This window comes from Sciurus carolinensis, chromosome 3 (assembly GCF_902686445.1).
Source record: "Sciurus carolinensis chromosome 3, mSciCar1.2, whole genome shotgun sequence".
Lineage (NCBI taxonomy): Eukaryota > Metazoa > Chordata > Mammalia > Rodentia > Sciuridae > Sciurus > Sciurus carolinensis.
The window spans coordinates 143,372,060-143,397,974 of NC_062215.1; the positions used below are offsets into that span (position 1 = coordinate 143,372,060).

Here is a 25,915-nt window from a genome sequence, read left to right on the forward strand (position 1 = left end):
AAAGAAATCATCCAAAAACACTTCACATATATGTTCTTTTATAAGACACAAAGAGCTTGTAACCTAAAGAAATGTATCACTTTGTGACAAATATCTGTAATGGAGATGTTGTATAATTAATGTCTTATCTTACAAAATGTCACAGTGATGAGACTTCCTGCTCCAGTTCTCTCTCTAATGATCATTTATGTGGTACCTAGAGAGATGTATGGCTAGCCAACCTACTCTGCCATCAAGTAGCTCAGCTCAGAGTGAACAGGAAGTATCCCTTCATTTATTTTTGAAATTCTTCATGACTTACATAGCTTTACCCTTTCTACCTATGATATAGATATGAGTAGAAAGTGGGATTCAACACACTCATGCATACTGTGCTCTAGTGTAACATGCTCAGTTACCTGAGGGATACCAACACTTTCACCCTAAAACTTTGTTGAAGAGGTGAAAATGTGTTGCCTTGATGTGTGCCAGGCCTTCTAACTCTCCTAGCATCTAAGAACTTGCGTGTAAAGATACATTTGGTAATTCCTTATATTTAAATTTTTCCCATTTCGTGTACCTGATAAGTTAACAAAATAAATCTTTAACATGTACTTTAATTCATTCTAAGTTATCTCGAGATAAGAATAGTTGTTTTATGACTATTAAAACCTTTTGTTTTCAGCTCCTTGCAATATCAAGGCTTGCTTTTCTTCTTCAAGATCTGGTCTTTCTCGTGCCACCACAATGCCCAGAAGCTGATCCTGCATTCCTCCTGGAGTTATCATGAAGTTTAACAATGTTACCTAGGAGTAAAACAGTGTAAGTGAAAAATGCATTAGTATTTCTATTGAGAAAGCCTCTGCTTAATATGCCTCAAGTTTTGATCGTAAAAGATTCTGTTTACTGCAGTCATACATGTGGAAGTGTAATTAGTAGAGAATATAATCAAAGAAATAGAAAAGCCTGATTGTTGGATTAAAAACCTCTCAAAAGTTTGTCATAGTCAGAAGTATAATACGCCAAAGAATTTGTTTGGTGGCCACTTTATTTTCATTTCAAATTAATCTGATTTCTGACAACTCTAATACTAAAATTAGAATCAGTTTGGAAGTAATCCTTTATTTCGGCAGGACTAGCTGTTTTACTTTTTAAGGATCCTAGTGGTGTCAAAAGCAAAGGAAAATTTACGAAGTGAAATGAGGGGAGAAAAGCAATACTTATTACTTGTCACGAGCAAAATATTTTTACAATATGATAATCAACCTCTATTGTGCACTCAGAAATTAACATGTTAATGATGTCCATCAAGAGTCTGTCTGTCAGCTGGGTGTGGTGGCGCACACCTGTAATCCCAGCAGCTCTGTAGGCTTAAGGCAGAGGATTCAAGTTCAAAGCAAGTCTCAGCAATTTAGCAAGACCCTAAACAACTTAGTGAGACCCTGTCTCAAAATAAAAAATAAAAAGGGCCAGGGATAGCAGTACAAAAAAAAAATTTAAAAAAAAATCTGTCTGCTAACACACCTGCTTAATTCAGGTACCTAATTGCTCTTATAGACAGATCTCTCTTGTTGCACATCTTAACATTTTTCCTCTCCTGGTTCTTTCCCATAAACACGTAAACATGGTCAGGTCTCTCTTTTATTTAAAAAAAAAAATCAAATAAATCATTCTATTGTTCCTACAATCCCTTCCAGCCCTGGAATGATCTCTCCCTCTCTGCTTCACAACTATACTTATTGAAAATGTTATTTGTATATGTTTCTTGTCTCTACCTCATTTCATTATTCGGCCCTCTAAAATCTGCTTCCTTCTCTGTCACTGTGTACCCACAAATACACACAACAATAAGCAATAGTGACTTTCTAGTTGTAGTCACAATGAAGCCATAAGTCAATGAACATTTGCCTGAGCTTGGCTTCCGGCGAAATCCTCCCTTTGTTGTTTTTCACGTACCTGGCAGTCTGCCTGCCCACGTGTGTTAAGGTGTCTTATCTGAGTAACAATGAACTGATTGTGGAATCCCATACATACCAACTATGAAATGCCTCTGTGTACTTCAGTGTTTGCTCTACTTTATACCTTTCCTCTTGTCATCCACCAGATCAACTGCTGTTCATCTGCTAAGGTGCAGATGGAGTATTCTCTCTTCTTGGACACTTTTCCACACCATGTGTTCTAGCCCTACCCAGGCTACTTTCTGCTCTTCTTCACTGGGGTCCTGACTCCTCTATAGCACACATTATACTGGATGCAATCATGAGGTTACTCATCTCTCTCCCAGACTAGAGTAAAAGTAGTTTTACCATGGGGATCATCTCTTTTTGACCTCCTGGCTCTGCTGACTGGCAAAAAGCAATGCTCCCTACAAACTTACTGAATGAACAATCAGAATGTTGGTATTCCTATTCATGGAGTTGCTTTCTATTACTTCAGTTTCTTAAAATTTGCATCTGACAATTATTCTGTTATGCCACAAGAAGAATAAGGTACAGTCTGGCCCTTGCACTTCAGAAGTTTTGGATTAGTTGGATAAACAGAAGTACAAATAACATCCAGTGAGTGAGTGTCGCATCATTTCCTACCACTCCAACACTTGACACGGTTCTGTTGGAGTAGAGGATTCAAAACTTGACACAATTCTGTTGAAAGATCATCCTCCCTCTTGGGGGCCATAGGCATGGCATGTCTCCATGTGCAGTTGCTTTTAATACTAATAATCAATATATCCTTAGATTCAGATATATCCTTTAGATTCAGATGGGGAGATTTCATGGTGCTGGGACACAAAATAACATACAATAAAGTTTAATATTAATATTTAGATAAAATAATAAATAAGCAATTATGATTTGCTCAAATTTGTAAGGAACCTGTGATTTCTTTAGTATACAAATTGTCTAAAAGTTATATATAGGTATAAGAGAATGTATTCCTCTGAGCTTTGATGTGGTGTTTGGTCTTCATCACTTTCTTAGTGTTTATGATTAAGTTTAAGGATATTTTTCCCACTTAATAAAAAAATAAACAGATTGATCATAAGTACAATTTGTATTCTTCCTATGTCTAGTTCTTTAAAGCTCAAAATAGAGTTTTAGTCCGCCATTGAGTACATGAAATAGAATAAATATTAACTATAAGCTGATTCCTCCATTCTCTGTTAGTAATAACAAAACCTTTCCACTCTTAATAACTAACATTAGAGCTCTTGGAAAGGGTAACTTCTATAGGACTTCATGATGTATTCTTTCAGGGAAATTAAAACTAATTGGAGCATGGTGCCCTCTACCTTGCTGGGAACTGGGCTTTTTTTTTTTTTTTTTTTTTTTTTTTTTTAAATTTAAGCTATCATACAGTAAGAACATGTTTCTTGAATAAGATTGAAGCCAGAATTGGGGACAGGCAGTAAGTGTAGAAATAGGGGATCCCGTCAGATTGAGGAAATGGGGGTCATGAAAGCCATCTGCCTCTGGAAGTTGGAGACCGCCCCTGGGAGAATGGAATGTCAAGGATCTCCATTATTTACCCATTGATTACCAAATTTACCTGCCCTTGTCAAGGACCACAGGCAAGGAGTTGCTAATTAATGTCCCCTGGTTCCTTGCCTGGCTGAATCACTTTGGCCCTCCCTCTGCCCATTCGCTTCTCACTTTGTGCATCTCACCTGCAAAACCAGGCATAGTCACAGGCAGGAAGGAGAGATAAGGGGGGGAGAGAACTGGAGAACAAAAGAGATGTTAGGCTATAAAAGATGTAGGGTGTGCTTGCTTCTTGGGATTCTAGAACATCAGCCATGAGAAGTCTGTATTATTAACTTTAAATAAAACCTGCTTAATATGCTTGCCTTGTCGTGCTTCTCTGGCGTTCAAACTTCAACATTAGAGGAAGCAGAACTCAACACTGGTTAACGGCGGTATATTTAGGATTAGTAAGATGGGCATTTTCTATCACGTGTACTTGAGTATTCAACATTCATAAGCATCAGCCTTCTTACCCTTAAAAATACTGCGTTTTAGTAATTACCACAACCAGATGCAACTCAGTATTTGTTCAAGCTTTCATTATTTCACTAATGAAAATAAATTTCTTCCTAGGAAGTACCCTCCTAAACTCAGATAATAGCTCTCAATCCTATAGCAGTCATTTTGTCCAAAAATTTGTCGTCGTCATCGTTGTTGTTTTATTTTGGTACTGGGTATTGAACCCCAGAGCATTCTGCCACTGTACTACATCCCCAGCTCATTTAACTTTTTATTTTGAAACAGGGTCTTGCTAGGTTGCTGAGTTTGGCCTCAAACTTGTGATCCTCCTGCCTCAATCTCCCTAGACACTGGGATTATAAGCAAAGGTCACCATACCCTGCTTCAAAAGTTTTTAATATATTTCATATCACAACTTACATACATTGTGTAGGTGCTAAATATTGTCATTTGTCATTTTTGCAAACCTAAATCTGAGGGTTTTTTAAATTATAAATTTAAAACAGGAGAATTAGAAGAGAAAGAACAACAACAAATTCCACTAGGCAAACTACCTACTTGTCTCAGGTTATGATTAACCAAATAAAATACACGCAGTTTATTAGAAGGATTATTTGCTTAGCCCACATGTTTTTCCTTTTGTTTTATTCCATTCAAGGCTCTGCTAATCTAGGAAGCACCTTGTGTGGATTAGAAAAAGAAGCCTTCTTCCTGCTGACAGCCCCACTAGGCCAACTAAAGCACTCGGTTAGACTTCAGCCCTATTCAGTTCTTTGTGTTACATACAAAATGCACAACTACAGAAGCAGCCACATTCTTTCCCCCAAGGATGAGCAATTTCCCTAGCAGTAGGAGGGTTAAAAAACAAAAGAAAAGAAACAACAACAAGGGTCAAAAATAATGTTGTCTTTGAACTCTTTAGCACCTCTGACGGTTTTGCCTGGTTTGCAATGTTGGCATTGCCAAAACACAAAGGTTTTCCTTTCTTTCAAACTGAAAATAGATAATGCTGTTACTGATGTTGCTGTTCTATTTTGGGTCTGTCTTTTCATCTATCTGTCCCAGCTGCAGTTACTGGGTGGCAGACATTGTGTTTCCCTGTCTTTTCTTATAAGAGAGTATTTCTTCTTAGGAATATACTCTTCTTAGGAAGAGTATAATTTTGATTTTGTAAGGAAGTTTCCTACCTGGGGTCAGTAAGAGTAAAATAGCTTCTGGCAGCACCCTAGAAAGGTGATTCCCTTTTCCTATCCAAACCCAGGCACCTGCTCTTTGGTAGTGCTGTCTAGGTTAAATTTTTTTCTCATTTGTGCCATGGCAGGTCTTGAATGCCTCTAGGTATAGATCACATGAACATAATCACAGATTTAGATGAAATAATTAGAAATTCTTGAAACTGAGCAATTTGGAAAACATTAACCGTTACATAATTCTCTACTACTTCGGTATTTAATCATGGAAAAATCATAATTAAAGTTTTTAAGAGATTCTTTTTCCTATTGGCATGAAAAAACATGCAGCACAGGTTATATTTGCTTTAATCCAAAAACTATAGGCACAGTATTAACAAAATGCATGTTTTATAACTTTTACTTTACTGCATTCAAAAACAAAGTATTCATTCCTATTTCATTAATGTTGCATTTTTTGAAATCAAGATTTTTCAAGCTATCCATTTGTTCACATAAATATTTAAAATCATACAAATATGGTGTTATAAGTTTACTTTTATTTAGACTCAAAATACTATGGCAGCCTGACACCATCCCTTGGGTGTTTTTGAAAGCAAAAGGTATATAAAGGATCCTAAAAATTAGAATCAAGAGAAAGTATTCTCGTTTGTAAATGAAAGCAAGTAACTGCCTCCCTATGTTTTTTAATCCCTGTTTAATCAATCCCAGCAATTAAAAATAATGAAGCAATAAGACACTCTAGGGATCTTAAGGATTTCAATAGTGAATCATAGATCAGTTTCTTTCCTACGGCGTTTTATGACTTCTACCATAACCAGCTATTAGTGAACAAAGAATTGCTTATGTTATGTTGTGTGATCTTTTCATATATTTTACTGGAAAGTAAAAAGTGCTTTCCCTGTTATTTATTTAAATTTTTTTTCTAACACAGCTTTGGGATTTATCTTTTCCCCTTTGACTTCATTCTTTTTCACTTATATTTAAAAGTTAAATAGTAATGCTGGTGTTAACATTCATATAACATTGTCCACTGGGCCATATTCTATAAGCATTTTATATAAATTAGTCTTCACATGAACCTGTATGAGATACAAACTTTTATTATTCCCATTTTACAGATGAAGGAATTCAGGCACAGAGAATTTAAGTGACATGTCCCAAATCACACAACTGTAGAGCGATAGAGCAGGATTTCAAATCCATTTTTTTTATTACATTGGATATATTCTCTCCTAATAAGTAAATAGATAACAGATTTTTTAGGTGTCTAGATAATATACTGTATTTTAAATAATTAAAAAGAATGGTCAAAAATTTCCATATTTAACTTTCTGTTTTTCAAATCCAGCTCAAGGGTCCCCAGACCTTCCCCAGTCTTCCTGGCCTCCTGAACGTGCAGTGTGTCCTTCACTCTGAGCTCTCAGGAGTTCCCCTATTTCTTCTGTTCACACACCACACTTTGCATACACATTGCTGTTTACAGTGTAAACCTCTTGAGGGCAGACATCAAGTTTATCGTCTTGGAGGGAATAGATCATGCCATCTTAGCCCTTCCTCTGCTTCTCTGCACTGCCTGCTTTAATTTAAATATTCCCAATAAGGAGGAACATCTGAACTCTGGATAAATCTGGCTTCTATAAGTTGACTTTCCAAATATGAATCAATTTTTCTTTTTTTAAATTTTATTTGTTGTTTTTTGATATACATGACAGTAGGGTGTATTCTGACATATTATATATTCATGGAGTACAACTCATTGCAATTAGGATCCCATTCTTGTGGTTATACATGGTTTGGAGTTACACTGGTCATATATTCATATATAAGCATAGGAAAGATATGTCTGATTCATTCTACTGTCTTTCCTATTGCCATCCTACCTCCCTTCCCTTCATTCCCCTTTTTCTAATCTAATGAGCTTCTATACTTCCCTTCCCTTGTTATGGGTTAGCATCCACATATCAGAGAAATTGTTTGGCCTTTGATTTTGGGGGTACTGTCCTATTTCACTTAGCATGATAACCTCCAGTTCCATCCATCTACTGGCAAATGCCCTGATTTCATTCTTCTTTATGGCTGAGCGATATTCCATTGTGTATATATACCACATCTTAATCCATTCATCTGTTGAAGGGCACCTAGGTTGATTCCACAGCTTGGCTATTGTGAATTGAGCTGCTAAACATTGATGTGGCTGTGGCTGCATCACTGTAGTATGTTGCTTTTAAGTCCTTTGGGTATTTACCTAGGAATGGGATAACTGTCAAATGGTTCCATTCCAAGTTGTCTGAGGAATCTCTATACTGCTTTCCAGAGTGGTTGCACCAATCTGAAGTCCCACCAGCAATGTATGAGTGAACCTTTCTCCCCACATCCTTGCCAACATTTATTGTTACTTGTATTCTTGATAATTGCCATTCTGTCTGGACTGAGATGAAATCTCAGTGGAGGTTTAATTTGTATTTCTCTAATTGCTAGAGATGTTGACATTTTTTTTCATATAATTGTTGACCATTCATATTTCTTCTTCTGTGAATTACCTGTTCAGTTCCATTGCCCATTTATTAATTGGGGTATTTGGGTTTTTTGATGTTAGGTTTTTTGACTACTTTATATATCCTGGAGATGAATGCTCTATCTGAGGTGCAGGTGGTAAAGATTTCTCCCATTCTGTAGGTTCTCTGTTCATGTCTTGATTGTTTCCTTTGTGGTGAAGAAACTTTTCACCACATCCCATTTATTGATTCTCGATTTTACTTCTTGTGCTGTAGCAGTATTATTGAGGAAGTCCATTCCTGAGCCCACATGATGGAGAATTCGTCCCAATTTATCTTCTAGTAGGCACAGGGTCTCTGGTCTACTGTCCAAGTCTTTGATCCACTTTGAGTTGAGTTTTGTGCAGGGTGAGGTATAAGAGTTCAATTTCAATCTACGACATATGGGTTTCCAGTTTTCCCAGCATCATTTATGGAAGAGGCTCTCTTTTCTCCAAGATATGTTTATGGCACCTTGTCTAGTATAAACTATTTTTGTGGGTATGTCTCTGACTTCTATTCTGTTCCACTGGTTTTCATGTCTGTTTTTGTGCCAATTCCTTGCTGTTTTTGTTACTATAGCTCTGTAGTGTAATTTAAGGTCTGGGGTTGTGATGACGCCTTCTTCACTTTTCTCACTAAGATTGTTTTGGGTATTCTGGGCCTCTTATTTTTCCCAGTGAATTTTATGACTGCTTTTTCTGTTTATCTGAAGAGAAACAGAATTGGAATTTTAATGGAATTGCAATTAAACCAGTATAGTGCTTTTGGTAGTAAGTCCATTTTGACGATATTAATTCTTCCTATCCAAGAACATAGGAGATCTTTCCATTTTCTAAGGTATTCTTCAATTTCTTTCTTCAGAGTTCTGTAGTTTTAATTGTGCAAGTCTTTAATCTCTTTTGTTAGATTGATTCCCAAGGTTTTTTTTGGGTTTTTTTTTGGGGGGGGGCTATTGTGAATGGGATAATTTTCCTGATTTCTCTTTCAACTGATTAATCATTGGTGTATAGGAACACAATTGATTTCATATCCTACTAATTAATTAATTAATTTTATATCCTGCTACTTATCTGAATTCATTTATGAGTTCAAGAGGCTTTCTTGTGGAGTTTTTTTTTTTTTTTTTTTGTCTTCTAAATATATAATCATGTCATCGGCAAATAGGAATAATTTGAGCTTTTGAATAACATTTATTGATTTCTGTATGTTGAAACAACCTTGCATCCCTAGAATTAACCACTTGATTATGGCGCACTATATTTTTAATATGTTTTTGTTTGTGATTTGCCAGGATTTTATCAAGAATTTTTAAACCTATGTTCAATAGGATTATCGATCTGAAATTTTCTTTCCTTGTGTCTTTGTCTTATTTTGGTATCAGGGTGATACTAGCCTCATAAAATTAGTTTGGAAGGGTTCCCTCCTTTCTTGTTTCATGGAATAATTTGAGGAGGATTGGTGTAAGTTCTTCTTTGAAGGTCTGGTAGAACTTGGCTGAGAATTTATGTGGTTCTGGGCTTTTCTTTGTTGGTAGGCTTTTGATGGCTTCATCATCTTTTGATGACTTGAAATTGATCTGTTTAAACTTTCTGTGTCTTCCTGTCTTGAATTGCGTAGGTCATATGTCACTAGAAATTTGTCGATGTCTTCATGATTTTTTTTTTTAGTGGAGTATAGATTTTCAAAGTAGCTTCTGATTATTGTCTGTATTTCAATAGGGTTTCATGGTGATATTTTCTTTCTCATAATGAATTTTAGTGATTTGAGTCTTCTTTCTTATTTTCTCATTAGCTTGGCTAAGGATTTACTAATGTTTTTATTTTTTCAAACAACCAACTTTTTGTTTTGTATATTTTTTGAATTTTATTTTTGTTGTTGTTTTTTCAATATCATTGATTTTGGTTCTGATTTTAATTATTTCCTGTCTTCTACTGCTTTGAAGACAAGATTAGTGTTGATTTGCTGTTCTTTTTCTAGGGCTTTGAGATGTAATGTTAGGTTATTTATTTGGTGATTTTCTGTTCTTCTAAAAAGTGCATTCAGTGCAGTGAATTTTCTTCTTAGAATTACCTTCATAATGTCCCAGAGATTTTTATAAGTTGTGTGCAGATTCTCATTTACCTCTATGTATTTTTTTACTTTACCTCTAATTTCCTCTACTATTCATTGTGGTCATTCAATATTGTATTATTTAGTCTCCAGGTGTTAGAGTAGTTTCTATTTTTTATTTTGTTTTTGATTTCTAATTTTATTCTATTATGATCTGATAGAATGCGGGGTATTATCTCATTTTTTGTGTTTGTTAAGAGCTGCTTTGTGGCCTAAGATATGGTCTATGTGCTGCTGAGAAGAAAGTGTATTTAGTCTTTGATGGATGAAATATTCTATATATGTCTGTTACGTTTTAATTATTAATTGCATTTGTTAGTTCGATAGCGTCTTTATTTAGTTTTTGTTAGGAGAATCTACCTAGTGTTGAGAGAGGCATGTTAAAGTCACCTAGTATTATTGTGTTGTAGTCTATTTGAGTCTTGAAATTAGAGGAATTTGTTTGACATATGTAGTACTCCACTGTTGGGCATAAATATTTGCGATTGTTATGTCTTATTGATGAATAATTCCCTTAAGCAGTATGAAAAGTTCTTCTTTGTCCCTTCTGATTAACTTTGGCTTGAAGTTCACATTATCTGATCTGAGGATAGAAACCCCTGCTTGTTTATGAGATCCATGTGAATGGGTATTTTTTTTTTTTTCGTATCCTTTTACCTTCAGTTTGTGGATGCCTTTGCCTATGAGGACAGTCTTTTGGAGACACAATTATCAGGTCCTGTATTTTAATCCAATCTGCCTATCTATGCCTTTTGATTGATGAGTTTAGGTCATTTATGTTCAATGTTATTATTGACATATGATTTTTATTCCATCATTTTAATTTATATCTGGTTTTTAATTTGAATTAGTTTCTCCTTTGCTGACTATTCTAGTATAGTTCCTCCCTTTGCTGGTTTTCACTTTATTTTTCATTTCTTCTTCATGAAATATTCTGAGTATGTTTTATAGAGCAGGCTTTCTAGTTGTGAATTCTTTTAGTTCTTGTTTATCATGGAAGGGTTTCATTTCATCTTCAAATCTGAAGCTTAATTTTGCTGGGTATAGTATTTTTGACTGGAATCCATTTTTTTTTCAGAGCTTGATATATATTATTCCAAGACTCCTGGCTTTGAGGGTCTGGGTTGAGATATCAGTTGATATCTCAACTGGTTTCCTCTAAATGTTACCTGTTGCTTCTCTGTGGTGGCCTCTAAAATTCTATCCTTATTCTGTATGTTAGGCGTTTTCATAAAAATGTGCCTTGGGGTGGGTCTGTTGTAATTTTGTATATGTGGGGTCTTGTAAGCCTCCCATAATTGTTTTTCCATTTCATTCTTAAGGTTTGGAAAATTTTCTGATATTATTTCATTGAAAAGATTGTGCATTCCTTTGGTTTATATCTCTAGTCTTCATATGTCTCAATAAATCTTAAAAGTTGGTCTTTTCATATTATCCCATATTTCTTGGAAGTTCTGTTCATGGTCTCTTAACAGCTTTTCCCCATGGTCAACTTTATTTTCTAGGTTATAAATTTTGTCTTCATTGCCTGAGACTGTGTATTCCACTGCTTGAGTTCTGGGTAATCTAGCTAGGAGATATGCTGCCTCATTCTAATCTGCCACCTTGACCCTCCCCTGAATCAATATTAATGTTATCTCCTGTATGCCTCTGTAAATGAAAGCCACCCTTCATTCACTTACTCACCCCACAAACATTTATTGAGTACCAACCAGCACTAAGAATTAGGAATAAAAGTCAGAATAAGGTGTAGTACCTAGTCTTCCAGGAGCTCAGCTACAGATCAACATCTCAAGTCTTTTTAGTTATTGAATAAAACTTTAAACTAACTTTACTCCTTAGAGGAATTTTTAGTATTTTAAAAGAACAGAGATTGAAAACAGTTCTTTTAAGTAATTATATAAAATCATATACCAGCAACCTTAACCTGAGAAAGAATGGAGTTCTGTTCCTAAATTCCAGTTACAATAATTAGCATATTATCATTTATTACAAAGAAAGAATGTGAACATATGTCATCTACTTTTAACAATGAAAATCTAAGGATAATATCAGTTGCAGAAATTAGATTCTGATGGGTTTTTTTTTTCATAGCATAGCAAAGACTCTTTTATTACATGCACACATAAAAGCAACATTTGAAATTATTATACTAATCTCAGGAAATTTAAAAAAAAGACAAAATCCAATTTTTTTAGGAAGACCTGTTCCTCTTATGGTTAAGGAGAAAAATATAGTCACTAATTGTAAAAACGGACAAAGAAACATTCATTTTAGATACCAACCTTTACTGATGTTTCAGGAAGATAATGAGGATTTCTTAACTTGGTAGTAATATAGAAACGGAAGTCAGGAGCATATTCAATTGTAGCATCCCCAAGCCGGATACATACACTCCCTCCCTGTTTAAACGTCTGTTTTAGTAGAAGAGGTTCCAAGACAGGATCTAGTTCTTCTCCAACATTTTCTAGCATCACTGGAGTAAAATCATAAGAAGAATCTCCATGTTATTTTAAATATTGGTTATAAACATTCAACTCTTGAGTTCTTTCAGCTTCCTAGACTGCTTCTGTTCCTAGTCCTCTATAAAATGATTATTTTTTCTTCCAAGTATATGAAAATGATGACAAAACAATATTGTACGCCTGTGGGAAGGTCATCCTGCCTGTTTCCGTACCCCAGAGTCAAACAGATCAGTCAGTCCTGTTGGAAACTCCTCTGCTGCCTGCAATTCACTATAAAACCAAGTATGATAGTAGTGTAGTCTATCCATCTGTGACACCAGAGAAGAAGCATCTCCAGTTGTGATTATTTAAATAGTGATTGTATTTTTAATTTAACAAATCTTGTGCTTATTGTAGAACAGCTGGAAAATATAGGAAAGGTATTAAAGAAGAAATTAGAAAACTACCTCTGAACGGATTTTCTTAATCTTTCTCTCTACTCTCCCTTATTTTATATAACTGATTCATACCATCTAAGGCTATGGAAAAATGACACAGAACAACATAATTACTGAAGAAATTATTTTTTCCTCTTCAGTATTTTTATTCATCTTTTCTCACACAAAGTTGAGACTAAGCAATATTTTGAATTTTGCATCCTAATTTTATTTTGCTTTACATTATAGCACAAATATTTCCCCATGTTATTAAAAACTCTAACAAACATATTAGTGTTCTCTCATTTTGTAACTTTCATTTTGTTATTTTAGATTTGGATTTTTTTAAATTCTAAATTATAAATAGCATTATATTCAAAATTTTGTGTTTCAAAATATTTTCTTCTGAGAGCATTTTAAAAGTGGAATCCCTGGATAAAAATTTGGTGATGTCATTAGGCTTAACACATTTGCCAAGTTAAAATCCAACATTTTGCTGTTGGGGTGTTATCATAGCCACACTTGGATACAGGTACTTTGTAGGAGTCCCTTGAAAGACTGGATATGTAATCTGGATGGGAAAGAGGGGGTTAGGGCACTGAGATGATAGATAATTGGACTTTTTTTTAATATATATTTTTAGGCATAGGTAGATACAATACCTTTATTTTATTTTTATGTGGTGCTAAGGATCGACCCAGGGCCTCATATATACCAGGCGAGCACACTACCACTGAGCCACAACCCCAGCCCCTAATTGGATCTTTATTGTAGTGAAAGTGCAAAAATATTCTGCTCATCCCATAGATTATTCCTACTTCTGTTTTCATAAAAATGTTTATTTTTCATGGTTAAATAATATGAGTACATCATAATATACTAAATACATCAATTTTCTATTGTTTCCATTTTCCAGTATTATTAATAATGCTACAGTGAGCATCTTTTTGAATAAACCCTTGTGTTCATTTCTGATTATTTATAAGGTTACAGTCTGAAAAGTAGAATGAATTGTCAACTGTTAGGATCATTTTAAAAGCTCCTGCTATTGCCTGACTACTTTCTTGAAAAGCTGTAGTCTTCTGAATTGCAAAGAGAACTCATTTTGTAGTTTGTTTTTAAACCTATTTTTACATAAAAGCACTATAATTACAAATACTGGACATGGTGTGGGCATTATATTTTCTCATCATCCTTATAACTTTAAAAACCATGGACTATTGTTACTCCAGTTTTGCAGGTGAAACAAGCACAGGCAACTGAAGCAAATTTCTTGGTAAGATAGTTAGCAAATGACCGGAGACTTGACATAGCAATCTGGGCCCTTCTGTCACTCTCTTAACCACTATGTGATACTCTCAGCACTAAATACTGACTTACATATACAGGCGTGCACGGGTGTGTGTGTGTGTGTGAATGTATATGTGTGTGTGTGTATATATATATTACATGTGACTGTTACAATTGGATAGGTAAATGGATTCAGTAGGTGAAACATTAAAGTTTGATTTGGGCGCAGGGTGTTTTAAGGGCTCTTTAACTATACTTTTTCTTCTGGAAACAATCTGTTAATATATTTGCCCACTTTTCCACTGTAGGGTATGCTATTTACAGTGTGTCCATTTTTAAATGTCAGAAATCCCAAAGCAATAGTTTTGCCAACAAAAGGGAATGTATATCTCATATAGAGGGAAGCCTCAGAAAGTGCAGGGTTGGAAGATCTGTGTATCTGAACTGTGAGGGATCCAACTTCCCATTACCTGTTGTTTCACTATTCTTAACAGGTTGTTTTAATGTCTTTGGCCAATATGGCCTTTCAAATCACATATACATACTACCCATCAGAAAGAAAAAAGAAGCAGGATCTTTTAAGGATGCTTACTGAGAGTCACAAACAGTACTTTCCATAATTCTATAACAGTACTTTATATTTAAATCTATTGGTCAGAACATAGTTATCTGACCAAACCCAACCAGAGTCAGATGGCCATATACACAACAGAGACTAGGAAACATAGGAATTTGAATTGTATCTTACAAGACAAAAAAAAAAGAATTCACCAGATACATGGAAGAACTCAGAGAGAAAATGAGATTTGAAACAATGCTATTAATATTGCCTGCTCCCAAGTATTTCCATCTTCTAATTCATATTTCATCTGCAATTTCTGCCTTTCCCTTTAAACCAATAAGCTTAATGAAAGCAGAGACCAAGTTTGTTTTGATCCACTGTGTTTTCAGTGCCCACCACAATTCCTGCTACATGGTAGTTGCAAAATAAATGTTTATTTTGAATGAACAAACGAGAAAATGAAAGAAATATTAAAACGGAATGAATTTTGCATCCTTGATTTGTCATACAAGAGGGAAAAAGTAAAGTTCTGGGAGATAAGAAAATAAGGAAGGTTGAGATGTGATAGCTTTTGCTATTAATGAAGATTTTTCCCATAGATTCAATGGAAAATCACTCAAAGATCTTCTATACAAATTGATTTATCAGTGAAATTTATTTGATTAATATTATATGCACACTTTATCCTTAGATAGAGATAATGCAGATGAACTTTATATTCTAGAACATTGGCTTTCAAACTTTTTTTTTTTTAAAAGCACAATACTTTTTCTCAAAGAGGATCTTATCTTAAAACTCAATATAAAAAAAGAAAAGGGAGACCTGGCTTTGGTTGAAGTAGAAGCAGGTAGATGAAGTAGTCAAAAACCTCTGCCTTCTCAACCCAGCCTGCCTGTGAGGGACAATAGATCAAAAGCCGCTGTCCCTGAAGAGCTAACATCTAACGATAACTTCTTAAATGGAAGAGTCTTTAACCACGTGTGTTTTAGAACTTTATCACTAGCTGATTCTTTTACTTGATGGTTAAATATAAAAACAGCTGTAAAAATCTATCCTCTATTTCTTTTTCTATAAGAGATTAAAGCTTTTTACTTTTGATGATTAATGTTAGAAGACACAATAAATAAATCATTAACCATTTCTAAAATAACTCTTTTCAAAATATAGGTTAATTCAACCAAAAGAAAGTCTTGCTTGTGTGATATGGTAAGTACATGACAGAGGCAGAAGACTTGGAGGTTAGTTTTAGTGACCCCCTCCCCTTAACTGGCTGTACTAACTTGGTTCAGCTATGTAACATCTTCTAACACTCCACTTTCCTCATTAAAATTAAGTGGTTGGAATATTATTGGATTTCAAGTTTTCAAGGTCACAACTCAAAAGAAATGCATTTTAAATCTTGACCCAGTATACCTACTCATATAAAGCTTAAAAGGTTCATGAACTAATGCTTATCCTTCCTCTGTATTATGCTACCTACTATGCTCTATTGGTCATAACCCATGAAACTGGTTTTCCCATGGCTATAACTCATAATGCGAAAAAACACTAGATAGGTCATCTCTATGGTTCTTTCTTCTATTCAATTATGAAATTTTACCTGCAATATATGTGACTGAGATCAGAGAAACCTCCAGAATGCCTAGCAGATGGTAGATGTACAATTATCATTTAATTCTTTTATTATGCTGAGAAAATTATTTGGATATTTTTATTAAGTAATTTTGATTATGTAAAGTATTTAAGGTGCCATTTCTTCAAGAAATCAGATTCTTCTGAATTTTTATGGTGTGTTACCTGTGCATTTCTTGTTACATTTTAAGATAATCCACATAAGCCACTTAGTAAATGCTCAGCAACAACAACAACAAAACACAGGGCTGGGGATACAGTTCACTGGTAGAGTGTGTGCTAGCACAAGACCCTGGGTTTGATACTGGTCAAGACTTAAAAGCACTAAAGGAAACACAAACACAAACACACACACACACACACAAAACATAAATTTAGCACTTATCAGATACTGTTCTAAGTATCCAATATACAATAACTAATTTCTTCCTTATATTATATGGTTAAGATACAGATGAGGAACTGAGTCACTGAAGCAAACACTGAGTGGCAGAGGAAGGTACTCTGAATACAGAAGGCTGCATCCCTGCCCCTAATAGTATACTGGTCCTAATAAGAGCTAGTGATAAATGGCCACATTCTATTTTTATTATAATGATAAACATTTATTTTATACATACATATAAAATTAATATATTTATTTATTTTCCTGGTGTTAAGCAAAAATTTTGATAGTAGAGATTATCCTCCCTTATTGAATAACTTCTATATTGTCATACTATAAGAACTATTGCATAGTGGAGTAACTACAGATAACGATAATGTACTATATGTTTTTTAAAAGCTATAGAAAAGGATTTTGAATGTTTTCAGTATACAGAAATGACAAATGCCTGATCTGAACATTACACAATGTATACATGTATCAAAATATCATGTTACCCCATAAATGTGTACAATTTTTATGTCAATTTAAAAGTTAAAATTTTAAAAAGACCAGCTGAATAAAATAATGTGTGCATGTATGTGTATGTGTCTATTACATAAACCCAAAATTTTATAGATATAGATTTTTTCATTCATGCTTAATTTAATAGAACCTAAAATTATATTTGAAAATGGACTCTTTAATTTGGAAAAATGAGATGCCTCTGACTCCTGGTGTGTTTATTATTGTTCTTCCATATTTTACCAGCTTTAAAGCAAGTGGGATTTGTTGAAATTGTCCTGGAGTCAAATATGTTGTGGGTTTGTAAGTGTTTACATTTATTTGGTCAAAATTTGATAGGTTGCATGAATTTCAAAACATGACTAATAACCCCAATTAACTCAAATAAATAAATATTCCCTTTTTTTTGACAATTGTGACATCTGCATAAGAGCTTGATTTAAAAATCCTTGTCATGTTTCTAATCTTTCCACTATAAATGGCAGATACAGTCAGAGATGTAAAATCTTCCCTGTAGAAATACTGCAGGAAGAATAAATAGAATTTTATACTAATGTTATGTTAAAGTGCTATTGGCAATATCAAGTGGAACTTTTAATTGCAGAAGTTGAGAATGAATATAAAGAGAATGAATGAATGGCAAACAACCCTTAAGAATTAAAATAGCTAAGTTGGAGAAGCATCAAAATGAACTTTTTTGACAAAGAAAACCTCCTAACCTTCTGGTAGGTTTATAATCTCTAAAGTTCTCGTTTGATTATTAATAATTAAAGAGATTAACAAAGTTGCCAACTATGGTGAGTGATATATTTTTTAGAAAAAAATTGTCTACATGGTTTTGGGTTAATCGTGTCCTCTCTAGGTATTTGGCTATGTATGTTTGTTATTCAGATACATACCAGGAGTGCCAAACTGGATGCAATTTTCCAGAGTCCTGACATAGTCAGGGTCATTTAATTTAATTAGGTGAAGACTATTGGCTTTCTCCATGTTCTTGATCCATTTATTAGCCTGACCTTGTGGATCTATCATCAGTGGCCACCTTCTTGCATTCCTGAAATGGAGGAAAAAAGATGATGTTAGTCAAACTACAACTTGTTTTCATGCTATTTTATTATGAACACATCACTTCCTTAAAGTTTATCCTTTGTAACAATATTTCACCTTTTATTATTAGTAATGATGCTCTTAAAACAGACACAGATTGAATGAGCTACTACTACAAGAACCATCCTGCAAAGTTAACAAAAGTTCTTTTACTCATTTTGGAAAATTACAGTCTCTAAATGTTAATAACATGTTTGAAAATGTTGAGAACATATATTTTTCCTCTCTCTCTTAAATCTAGGTCATTAAAAGTTTAATAACCTAAAGAAAAAGTGAAAAGAATAATTTTATGTCATCTAACCTTCATAATTGTCATGGACAATGCAGTATTACTATTACTTTTGACTTACTCTTTGTTTCAAACACTTGTAAGTTTAATGTCATCTATGTAGATCATAGTATATTTGCCTAGTGATTGTATTCGGTGGACAGAAACATATTTTTTGACAGTCAGGGGGTCTGCATCAAGGGAATGCTTACACTTATTGCTTTATTCTCCCTCACATCTCCCTGTTAGTGATAAGAATGAGAGCAGTATCCCATGAGGAACCATTTATTTCCCATGGTTTGGGTAGTCACAGAGAGTTAAGTAGTATCTCCCATCACCAAATAGATGCAGCCCCACAGTTTCCTTTCTTGTGTGAAAAGTAATCAGTTTTAAGATTACTGTGTTTTTTCTTTTACTTGGAAGTTTTGATAAACACAAGTCATAATCCTGGTCAATTTCCTAACAATACTGTCATGCTGTTTAAAAATAAGCAGAGAAAAATCATACAGAACATCAGAAGAGTAGGAGAATAAAGATGAAGATGATTAAGAAATAAGAGATGGTGATAGAACTATATGATATATTCAATTCACCCTTATTATAACATGAATTTAGGATGTCATTGAATAATTTTTCTCCCCAAATGGAAGACATTTTTTACCACAAAAGTTAGAGCCTGATACAAACATGTAGATTGAATGTTTGAAAAGACAGTCCTGCTCTTCAGTATCAGCATTATATATTAGGCTACATAGGTAGTCATAAGAAAATACCAAAGACTGGGTGACTTAAAGAATAGACATTTTGGGCTGGGGATATAGCTCAGTTGGTAGAGTGCCTGACTTGCAAGCACACAAGGCCCTGGGTTCAATCCCCAGCACTGCAAAAAAAAAAAAAAAAAAAAAAAAAAGAATAGACATTTTCTCCCCAGCAGCTGGGGAGGCTGAGAAAGGAGGATCACAAGTTCAAAACCAGCCTTGGCAACTTAGTGAGATTCTGTCTCTTAACAAAATATAAAAAGGACTGGGGATGTGGGGATGTGACTCAGGGTTTAAGGACCCCTGGGTTCAATCCCCAGTACCAAAAAAAAAAAAAAAAGATATTTTCTTGTAGTTCTGGAACCTGAAAAGTCAGAATTAAGATATTAGCAAGCATAGCTTTTTCCAGTGGCCTATCTCTTTGGCTTGTAAATGGCAGACTTCTCCATGTGTCTTCACATGGCTTTTTCTCTGTACAAGAACCCATGGTGTCTCTCATTCTGAAGGTTACTAGTCCTGTTACATTAGGGATCTTCCCTTAGGCCCTCATTTAAAGTCCCTCCCCAAATATAGTTGCATTGTAGGTTATGGCTTCAAGATCTGAATTTGAAGGATAGGGGCATAATACAGTCCAACACATTAATTATACTCAGGAAAAAAGAGACCAAAAGATTAGTGTAATATTTTAGACCCAATTAACAAATTGCTATGGTTTGGATCCCCAGGCTCATGTGTTGAAAGCATGGTCTCCAGTGCAGCAAAGTTCAGAGGAGAAAGTTTTAGGGAGGACTCCAGTTTCATGATAGCTGATGGACTGCTGGGAGATGGAACTTAGTTGGCAGAAGTAGATCACTGGGGGTGTGCCCTAGAAGGGCTTATCTTCTTCACAAAACTTTCTCTCCTTCCTGGCTGCCACAAGCTGAGCAGCTTTCCTCTCCCTTGCCCTTCTGCCATGATGTCCTGCATCACTTCAGGCCCAAAGAAATGGATCCAGTCAACCATGGACTAATACCTCTGTTACCATGAGCCAAAATAAATTTTTCTGCCTCTAAATTGTTTTTCCCAGGTTATTTGTCAGCTAACACACTAATTAAAACAGAATCATATGCTTTTGAAAATAAGAGGGTATAAAAGAAAATTTGAAAGAAAGAAATTACATTTATGTAAAAGTTTTCATTGTCACCTTTTTAAAATATTTTTAGGTTTGGAGGTTTGTGAGGGTGAAATGGCATTTACGCTTCCTTAAAGAAATTGAATAACCCTCTTCTTCCTGTTGCTTTCACATTTTTTTAAGCCATAATACCCACATTCATGCTGTTTCTTTGTCCAAAATGTACTTCTTCCCCATCTTTTCATGTTCAAGTCCTACTCATCTTTCAAGGTCAGCTCAAAAGCTATATAGCCCACAAAGCATTTCTTGATCTCTTTTCTCTCTGAACATCTTTAGCAATTTAGTCATATTGCATTTACAGTACTTTCACTGGTGATATGCTATTATGATAATTATATAATTCCTTAGCTACAGCAACCAACCAAATTTTATTTTATTTATTTATTTTTATGTGGTGCTGAGGCTCAAACCCAGTGCCTCACAGGTGCGAGGGAAGTGCTCCACCACTGAGCTACAACCCCAGCCCAAACAACCAAATTTTATGGTCCTTCAAGGGGAGGGTCAGGTTTTTTATTCATTATTTTTTCCTACATCAAATTAAGTTTGTATTAAGTGATCCACTGATTTGCAAACACTATATGAATTAACTCATTCATAAAATTTAAATTCTCTAAGAGATATCGCTGCACAGAAAATACTTGGTTCAATGAATAGCATTTCAAAATCAGAGGAAAGAACTTCTGATTCTGTACAAGGAAAGTTTATCACATTACAGCCTCTCTCTTGTATTGATTATCAAAAAAAAAACTTTGTACAAAATATAAAAAACACTTACTTGCAGATTCTAGGAATAAATAAAAATAAATAGAAGGAAAGTAAAAAACCTGAGGAACGGCCAGTAAGGAATTGGTCAGGCTCCTGGATTTTTTTTCTTTTCCTTTTTTAAGTCTTCTGCCCTTTTTTAAGTCTTATGCAGCAGACATGGGGAGCAAAAACTCAAACTAGAGAAATGAGAAAAAGGCCATATGTGAAGCAGAAAGCGTGCGTGTGGGAGAATCTACGTGCTTTTGTTGTTGTTTTCTCCTTTTCCAAGGTTAACCTCACAGAGCTGAATTACCATGGTAGAAGCAAGAAATGGTGCACCTACCAAAATCACTGAGCAAAAACCTTCTCTCTGGATAGAAGAATTAGAATAAGAATATTCTGTCATTCATAGAAGGTGAGGGGATTTCAAGTATTTCTCCCTTTTTCTCTTGCCTCTTTGGCCAAAGTGTTGACATGAAATTATACAATAGTGTAAGAAAATAAAAATGAAAGAACTCCATCATTTTGGCCAGAAAAAAAATGTAGTATACATACCTACAGAAGACCTGAAGACAGAACTCATTCACTCTGTGAATGAAGACTTAGTCCTGGGCTCATTACCCAAGTTGTGCACTCATGCAACCCACCTAAAGAAGTAAACCAAAGGCTCTGAACTGTGACATAAATCCCAGTTCCAGCTAACTGCTTAGTAATGTGTGCTGACAAGAAGTAACAAAGAGCATTTCAAATCTAAATTGACACTGGAAACACTGTCCACTGGAGGAAAAACAGAAATTGTTAAAGGACTCTAAACTTGAGTCCTTTAACTGCTAAGACAAAAATCAATTTTATCCAGAGGATTTTAACACGACCCAGGGTTTTGCATTCAAGTTTCAGAATATAATCTAAAGTTACTTGGCATACGAAGAACCAAAGAGTCATTAAATATCAAAGACAAAGAAGGTTGAATTAACCAAAAAAATTATGACTTTAAAGCAGATATTATACTAATTCTCCATGAGAAAAAGGTGAATATTGTTGAAGGAGATAGATTGCAGGGAGCCACCCATGGCCTGTAAAAAAGAACCAAGCTTGGTTGAACTGTTAAGACAGGGAAATCTGGCTTCAGGAACTCGCAGTTACCTAAAATTGTTCAAGATTGCCTGAAGCATGTGGTTACCCTGCATTGGTTGACCGCTGAAGCGGGAATGTAGGTCCTAAATATGGGAATGACCCCCTAGAGCCAAATGGCTTGCTTAACTCTGCCCAATCCTGTTTTTCACAGAAGCAGCTCCTACCAGCCCTTTTGATCTATACCTCTATAAATAAAGAAAACTTGGGCTGCTTCATTTGTTAGAGCCAGACCCATCTAGACAGCTCAACCAGTCACACTCCTATTCTAAAGATAATTGTGTCTCCTGTCATTTTTTCTGATAAATAAATTTCTTAGCTATTATTTCACAGCCAGCCCATCCCTCCGACAGGAATACTTTCCCTCGCCCACATGGGATATGCAACAATAATAGATGTTCTAAAGTATAGAAATAGAAAACCAAATGGAAATTTTAGAACTGAAAAATGTAATATCTGAAATAATAATTCCACTGTATGTGCTCAGTAGTGGAAAGGAGATGATAGAGAAAATAAGCAAACTTGAAGACATATGAATCTAAAATGGGCCAAATTTGAACCGAAAGAAAAAATAAGATTGGAAAAAAAAAATGAATAGTACCTCAGAGACTTGTAGAACAATATTAAAAGGTTTAGCTTTCATATCATTGGGGACCCCTGGAAATGAGAAGAGAGAGAGATAGCACAGAAAACTTTTGAAAACAATAATGACTGAAATGTTCCCAAATACGATGATACGTAAGAACTGAGTTTCATGAAGCTCAGCAAACCTCAAAATGAAGATTCTCAAAAAAACTCACAACCAGACATACAAATAGTTGAAAACCAAAGATTTTATAAAATAGTTTTGGAAACAGAGAAAAAGATGCTATTTATATGCAATAATTATTCAAAAGGCTGAAGATTTCTGATTACAAATCATGAAGCCAGAATATAGGAGAACATCCTTAAGGTGCTGAAAGAACTTGTAACCCAAATACTATAAAAAAAAAATTATTTGGGAATAAAGGCAAAATAAAGACATTCTCAGATGAAGAAAACTGAGAAAGGTTTCACCAACAGACCTACTTCCAACAAACTCTAAAGTTCTTTAGACTGAAGGGAAGCAATATCATGAGGAAACTTGAAATTTTAGAAATAAAGAATAATAAAAAGTATTATTGTAAATATAACAATTTCTCTCCTTTTAAATTATGTATAATTGTTGAGGCAAAAATATTAACACAGTCTAGGGTGGAGTTCAATGTATGCTATATTAGGAAACAGAACCATTAGGATTTGTTTATTTATTATGAAGAATTGGCTTACACTAATAATGAGACTGAGAAGTCATGGTCGTCAAGTTAGAGAATCAGGAATGTTGCTAGTGTAATTCAGTCCAGGTCTGAAGGCCTAGAGCTAGTGGTGTAAATCCCAGGCAGGGGGATGTAAGTGAAGTTATATGTCCTAGCTCAAGCAGTCCAACAGGAAGCAAGAAGGATAAATTCCTCCTTCCTCTAGCTTTTCTTCTGTTCTGGTTTTCAATGGATTGGATGATGCTCACCTACATTGGGAAGGGCAATTCACTCCACTGATTCTACTAACTAAATGCTAATCATATCCAGAAACATCCTCACAGTCACAACCTAAAATAATGCTTAATCTGGGTATACCAAGGTCACTCAGGTTGACACATAAAATTTACTATCACATATGCAGATATAATCCAAATGACTGCTATAACTAGATTGGGAAAGTTCTTATTTAAAAAATGCAAAGCATTATGGTGGAACAAACAGTATATAAATGAAAATGGAATACTAAAAATAGAAATTATTAAAATATTTCAAAAGAATAAAATATGAGATAATAACAACAAAATCAGATGTAAAAACAAAAATAGAATAATAAAATGGTAGAAGGAAATTAAACTGTATTAATAACTAGTTAAAGAGTAAATTGTTTAACCACACTAAAGGGGATTATCAGATTAGGTAAAAATACAAGATACAATTATATATTCTCCATAAGACACTTTAAATGTGTTAATATAATTACATTAAAAGTAAAATGTTGGTACAAAAATACCATGCAAATACACATCATAAGAAAGTTGGACTGGCTATAATACTATCAGAAAAAGTAGATTTTAGAATACAAAAAATTATTGAGATAAAGAGGGCCATTACATAATGATAAAGAGAAAAGATGACATAGTTCTAAATGAGTATGTGTTTAACAAGAGAGCTCAAAAGTAAATGAGCTAAAACTCATAAAACTAAAGAGAGAGCAAGTAGAAAACCAATGAAGACATGAACAGCAGTTACATAACTCAATCTAAATGAGATTTAATGAGCTCTTCACCCTGATAACAGCAAAATGCATATTTTTTTCAAGTGCACATGGAAAATTCACAAATATACAATATATTTATGCCATAAAACAAACCTTAAAAATTTTTAAACAATTGGAACTATGCAAAGTTTGATGTCTGAACATAACAGAAATAAAGAAATTAAAAGATAATAGCAGAAAGACACCTGTTATGGTATCCCCAAAAGCTTGCTTGTGAGATAATGCATGAAGGTTCAGAGGAAAAATGATCGGGCTGTGCAAGTCTTAACCCAACCAGTGAATTAATCCCCTGATAGGGATTAACTGATTGGTAATTGAAGTGATAGGGTGTGCCTGGAGGAGGTGGGAACTGGGGACAGAGCTTTGGGGTATATATTTGTATCTGGCAAGTGGAGCTCTCTCTCTGCTTCCTGATCACATGTAAACTGCTTCCCTCTGCCACACTCTTCTGCCATGATGTTCTGCCCCACCTCAAGCCCCAAGGAATGGAGCCAGCTGTCCATGGACTAAGACCTCTGAAACTGTGAGCCCTCACATAAACTTTTCTTCCCTAAAATTATTCTGGTCAGATCTTTTAGTCATAGCAGTGAAAAAAGCAGACTAAAACAATACCTTAAAGATTTCCAGTTATTTGTAAATTAAACAATACATTTTTAAGTAGTTTATGAATCCAACAGGAGCAAGTCTCAAGAAAATTTAGAAAATTTTTAAATGTAATGAAAATTAAAATCTATCAGAGCTGGGATTATAGCTCAGTGGCAGAGTGCTTGCCTAGCATGTGTGAGACCCTGGGTTCAATCTCCAGAGCCATAAAATAAAATAAAATATATCAAAATTTGTGCTATGTGTCTAAGCAATACTTAATGGAAAATGTACAGCATTGAATTCATAGATTAGAAAAGAAATACAAAATAACAAATAGGAAAACTATTAAAAATTGATTTATGCCTAAAGCTACCAGAAGAAAAGAATAAATTGACAGAAGAGATTATCATTACAGATCCTGTAGACATCAAAAGGAGGGTAAGGGAATATCACAAACAACTCTATATCCATAAATTTGACAATGTAGATGAAACTGACCAATTTCTTAAAATATTAAAAACTACTCAAATTCAGAATTAAGAATAAACAGATAACATTAATAGACCTATTACTATTTGAAAAAATTAATTCTGAGGCTGGGAAGGTAGCTCAGTCGGTAGAGAGCTTGACTTGTAAGGTTCGATCCCCAGCACCCCCCAAAAAAAATTAATTCACAAATAAAATCTTTTGACAAAGAAAATTTGAAGCACAGATAATTTCTTTGGTCATTCTATTTCTACATAATCTCTTCCAGAAAATATGAGA

The 25,915-nt window shown here is 34.5% G+C and overlaps 1 protein-coding gene across 1 annotated transcript in view; it reads right to left on the minus strand.

The window, feature by feature from the left end:
- Dnah7 (dynein axonemal heavy chain 7) overlaps window positions 1-25,915 on the minus strand; it is a 347,577-nt gene that overhangs the window by 62,881 nt on the left and 258,781 nt on the right. The window contains 3 exon segments of the mRNA XM_047547136.1: window positions 652-785; window positions 12,084-12,274; window positions 17,952-18,106. Of these exon segments, the coding sequence (XP_047403092.1) occupies window positions 652-785; window positions 12,084-12,274; window positions 17,952-18,106 (480 nt within the window).